The sequence below is a fragment of the Saccostrea cucullata genome, unplaced genomic scaffold (genome assembly GCF_032062105.1).
Source record: "Saccostrea cucullata isolate Sc308-1 unplaced genomic scaffold, CSIRO_AGI_Scuc_v1 ctg9777, whole genome shotgun sequence".
NCBI classification, from domain to species: domain Eukaryota; kingdom Metazoa; phylum Mollusca; class Bivalvia; order Ostreida; family Ostreidae; genus Saccostrea; species Saccostrea cuccullata.
Genome location: NW_026924895.1, coordinates 1 through 5,737, shown reverse-complemented (window position 1 = coordinate 5,737; position 5,737 = coordinate 1). Strand labels below are relative to the sequence as shown.

The 5,737-nt window shown below is 31.7% G+C and overlaps 1 protein-coding gene across 1 annotated transcript; it reads left to right on the top strand.

Annotated features, from left to right (window-relative positions):
* Positions 1-1,736: 1,736 nt before the first annotated feature.
* On the top strand, positions 1,737-5,590 carry LOC134267555 (dual oxidase maturation factor 1-like; the record flags this gene model as incomplete). Its single annotated transcript, XM_062749763.1, has 4 exons — positions 1,737-1,878; positions 4,669-4,869; positions 4,985-5,042; positions 5,453-5,590. Coding segments are annotated over exons 2-4 (367 nt in total), but the record flags the coding sequence as incomplete, so codon positions are not given.
* Positions 5,591-5,737: the final 147 nt, after the last annotated feature.

Genomic DNA, 5,737 nt, shown 5'->3' with positions numbered 1-5,737 from the left:
CGGGAAAAAAACTTTTCTGAGAGAGAAAAAATCTCGTAAAAAATTTTCTTTCATAAAATTATTAGATGGTACTCCTGGGATTCGAACCCTAGCAATAAAAATCCGACGTATCAATAGCATACTGCTTTGAGACTAACGCGTTAACCACCATGCTACACCGTTATGGTGATTTTAGGCATTTAAATCATGTTTGTGATATGACCCGCGACTTAATGGACTTGAAGTATTTCTCGGAAAGATGCTAATGTTGTGTCATAAAATTGTACTTTTAAAGTATAGTGGGTCTTCGCTCCATAATTTTGAAAACCAAAAAACGTGTATTTTATAGCACACTCTTAGGATCATCTTTCAAAAAAATGGAGAGAAGACCCACTCATATTGAAAAAAATTGTTTAAGTATGAGAAAATGATCGTTTTTGTTCTTTTTAGTGTGTGTAAGCATTTTCATCAGCAAATATTTTCAGTCTTTGAAAGATTTTGGTAAATTGTAGAGATTTTACATTAAGTATACTTTAATATTAAATGAAATATCCAGTAAAATTTGGATTCAATTGAGATTAAAATTTTCACTTCTTATCTGTCGCACTATAGGCATTCTGCCCGCCTTATTCACCTATCTTCTTTAAAAAAAATTCCCATCTGGAGTACAACACAATGGCATACCGGTACCTTTCACTCTTTATAATATTTAGGGGCATTTTCTCTATAGATTATTTATCATAAGTTTTTCAGAATTTTAATTTTTTTTATAGTATACACGATAGCTAAGTGTTATAAATTAATTTGTTAGCAAACCAAACTACAAGTTCTGCTGGGCAGCTTTGAACTAAATGCAAAGCTGTAATGATTAATCCATTGTCTCCTAGAACGATGAGAACTTTATAAAAACGAAAGTGAAAATAAATGAGATTTAAAAACCTAAACCCTTGGGAGCTGTTGTTATTTCATAAATAATTTGAATAGGTGATATCACCTTTTCGAATAAGTGATGTAACCTATTCGAATAGGTGATATATCAAATAATTGATATCCCTATTCGAATATGTGATATCACATTTTGGCAGTAAATACCAAAAACGGCGCCTCGTAGTATTCTTCAATCCAACACAAACAAGCATATTCAGGCACTTTAATTAAATAATATTGAAAAAAAGGTTTTCAAGTATTGTCGAATCATTGAAAGTTTTGGCTCCGCAAGATTAAAAAAAATGGACATTAAGAAATTATGACATTATTTAGGCTTGTTTATGAAGCATTTTCATTTGGGAGAGGAGGGGGGGGGGGAGCTCAACAATGTTGGCAAAATTATTGGAGGGTCCAACCACCCCCTACGCTTCACGGACCTGTGCTTCGCTTGCAAACAATTCCCTGTTATGATGAAATAATATTTTTGATTTTTTACAGATATCTTATATTTTGTACGTACCTTTCTATGCAGGGAGTTTAATCTGTCGGCTCGATTGAAAAAGAATATTGTCGGAGATGCATTAGTTGTGAAGAGAAGCTGTTTTCGATATATAAATTTATACATGTATGAAAATTTAACTTTTACACTTTTTCCGGCTGATAAGAAATCATCATTTCCTAATGTACAATAACCTATATTTTGTTTTATTTCATTAAATTAATCCTATTTGTTGTTGGTTTTTATATCTACATGTAATGAGTACTGACAAGTCTCGCGCCATTCCCTATATATTTAAGAAAAAATCTTAGACAATGTATTTGAAAAATAAAAAAATACTACATAAGATAAGTACATGTACTTCCGTTTGCATCATAAGCTGCGGATAAAATCAACAGTCTCCTCATTTTGATGTAGTTTACTTCAGAGAAAAAAGTATTTTTTCCTTATTTAAAGGAACAAAATTTTTAAAGGTATGTTTTTTTTTAAAATAGGGATTTAAAAAATAAGTTTTTGCCTAAGTGTGAACAATGCTTTGAAGTTATGTTTTTGCCGTTGCACACGTAATAATATAGTTTTTAGAAAATGCTTGTGCATTAAAAAATCCCCAGTATGGGAAGTTCTTGCTGCATGTGATTAAGGAATGTCCGAATACACTCATTAAAAAAATATCTTTGACCCTTAAAAAAATATCAAATAAAAAACTATATATAAAATGTCTTTTTTCTATAAAGTAGTTAGGTTTTTTAAAATAAAAAAAGGTAATTTTATAGCGATTTAAGTCTTTATATACAGTTAAACGATATTTTAAAAAGGGCTAATTTCAGTGATTTTTATTTTAGTAGATGTATTCAGACATAGTAAAAATACACTATTCTGAAATCAAGTGCCTATGATTGCAAAAACTTTGTAATTTCAGATGTTACTTCTGGTTAAGTTAGTAACAAACCGGTCTATAGATCTAAATACTTTTATTAGAACCTTCATTATTTCTGCAGTACCGGATGTGAAAACAAGGCTTTGATTTGTAGCAAGCAACAAACCTAAATAAAAACGTCCTTTTTTAAGGAGGACAATATTTAATGCTATGAAATCCTTTTTAAAATGAGATTTTTGGGTGTTTTTTATCAAGCATGGAAGTACAATATTTTTTGGTTGAAGGTACGTTGGAGTTAAGAAACACTTTTGATAGGAATATTCAGAAGCTTTAGCATAATCCTTAAAATAATTTTCATACTCTTACTTTCTTAAAATATTTTGCAAAATGAGACGTAGAAACACAGCTAAATTTTGGACAGCCAAGGGTTGGATCAGATAGTAAACCTTGGTTAGTGAAGACAAATGCTGCACGATCACACATCCGATGTTACGATCAAAGTTGTGAGTTCATTTCCTTTCCTCCAGAAAAAAACCCTGATTTTTACGGAAGCTTATCTCGTCGATGAGGAAGGATTGTTTTGAAGGACGTTCAAAATTTTTAGATGTATGTTAAAAGTAACAACGACTCTAATATTTTTTAAAAATATATTTTTATCCTTCCTTTAACCATTTACATGTATTTTTTTCCCTATGAAATATAGTTCAATCATATTAATAACATTGCATATATTGATCGGTGGCAGAAGGACTTGTTATTTGATAATCAACTGGCATGCAATTGCCAATTTATATTGTTGTAAATTATACTAGCAATACACGGGTAAATTTTGGGTTAATCAAAAATAAATGTCTAGTATGAGTATTGGTTAAAGAACAATCTGACAATGATTATTGCTAATACATAAAGTTCTTATTGTAAAATATAATATGTTCCAGTTTTTATATATAATAAAATACTCAAAAATAGACATTAATTTCTTATTTATAGTGGGAGGTCAGACTCTATTCTCAGTTTATCATCAATTCATTGAATCACGGTTGAGTAAACAAAAAGTTAAAGCGAAAACAAGACATATGCAAACTCTAAGGTCAAGAGATCAAAAATATTATCCAAATATAGGACCAACCGACCAAAAGTTATGGCCAGGGTTAAATTTCTTTTTTTACAATGAAGCGCATTGAAGTGGTAAAATTTTCCTTTTGGACGAAAAGTTCTGAGTCATGTTTTGAACGTCAATTATAACATAACGACACGCCCATTTCTTTAGAAACGAGAAAGACATATTCATCGTAATGTTTTAGGACACAACACTTTCCGCGACAAGCAACATGAGTTACACTGAATGAGGAATTTCAGAATAAGAAAGAGCTATGTATAGAGTTCTCGCTTATGTAAAACACGCATTGCAACGAATTTGTACATAATTATGATTTTATCATGCTTATTGGAGTTAGCATAGCACATGTATCAGTCGAACACGTGCTTACTCGGTGTTTATGTAAACCGTCAATTTCATTGGATGTTATATTTATGAAAAACCTGTTCTACAGGTATTCGATTGAATCATTTGACCGATTTCTCCTTTCTAAAGAAATGGGCGTGTCTAAAGATAGCTCAAAACGTTCCATCCAAACAGAAAATTTTACCACTTCAATGCGTTTCATTGTAAGTGGGTTATATTCCAAGATCAAATTTTAAAAGTGTGCCAAAAATATATTGATGTCAAAGAGAGTGTCTTTTCATATGAAACGCACATTGTATGTGAGGTATAATTATGTATTTATAAAAACCCTAGTACCAACTGTTTAAAAGTTATGACCAAGGCAACTGTTTTTTTTTTTTTCAAAAGTAAATCAAACTCCAATGTCAAACATTAAAAATGGTATCCCCAAAAGACCTTGTTACAAGGAAAAAACCCGTGGAATATGAAAGCCTTAGTATTAACTATTCAGGGGTTAGGGCAAAGGTGAAAGGAAAAGTTAGGATCAAAGTTAAAAGGTGAAAAGCATTTATATCCAAGAAAAGGCTTTGGATACAATGGATACACATATGAAGCATGAAATCCCTAGCACCAACTGTTTTACAAGTTATGGCTTAGATTAAACTTTGGAATTTTTTGCGAAAGTGGATCAAACTCGAAGGCTAAGGTCAAGAAGCTAATGTGTTGGTACCCAATAAAAGTCTTCTTCAGTGGAATACACTCGTAAAAATATAAGCCCAAGCACCAACCAATCAAAGGTTATTGGCACGGTTAAAAGGTTTTTGTGGTCAAAGAGATAGCTAGACAAAGAGACGGACGGGCATGGCATAAACTACATCCCTTCGAATCTTCGATAACGGAAGCATAATAAAATATATTTGCTTCTATTTTCATTATTAATAGTTTTGATCAGGATTTTGAAGCAGAGCTAACATGAACTCCCCTGGACTTTTTGACGCCTTCCGGTCCAATGGCGGTCCGACCTACTACGAGTCCTTCAAAACGCCTTGGATGGCGGACATCTTGGATGCTGGATTAATTTATGCATTTCTTAGTTTAGGTTTTTCTTTCTTTATCATCCTTCCTGGGATTCGTGGGAAAGAGGTTGGTTTCAATAGAAATATTTATAACATTTTAAAGCCAAAAACTTCTGTCTTATACTTGTAAATGGTCTTATAAATATTATTTTTTGCTCTCATTGCATCATTTATTTTTTTAGAGAATATATACGTTCATTCGCTTAGCATTGACGCTTTATATTGGAGGGGTCATAGTGTGTGAGTTTGATTATATTTACTTTAATTAAAACGATGTCTGTTTACAAGATATTTAATAAAAATTAAAAATATGTCATCTTCATGAAAAAGTGTGAATTATTAATATTTATTGATATTGTGTTATGGGGAAAATTGATTAGACAGTCTCAATGAAGTACAAGAATAAATTTTTGTTTTTAACACTGAAATATTTTATATTAACATTGAACGTAAAACTCTAATTCTTTCAACTGATTTATGAAGCACAGTTCAACATTAATGATTTTGCATTAATCATATATATAATGATGATTTTTTTTCAAATCTTTATTATTACCACTGTCGGCATTTCAAAGGCTTCTACGCCCAAGTTTTCTTTCAAAAAAGAATAATATGAACATAAAAAGAAGGACCAAATTCTCTGTTTTTAGTATGTAACTTCAGCACCGAATGGGAGGTTGCAGAAGCCACCAATGTAAGAACAAAATACAAGGCTGGCTCATCAGGGGAGATTACTGCCGATATCGGGGTCCACATTGGTTTTAGGGGCATCAACATCACACTCAAAGGTAAGTAGTAGTTATCCCATATCATACTGTTGGTTATTTGTAGATACCCGATGGGCCCATCGGGTATCCACAAATAATCAACAGTGTGATATGGGGTAAATGACTTGTACCATATTTTTCAAAAATCATTCATATGTAAGTCGGCTT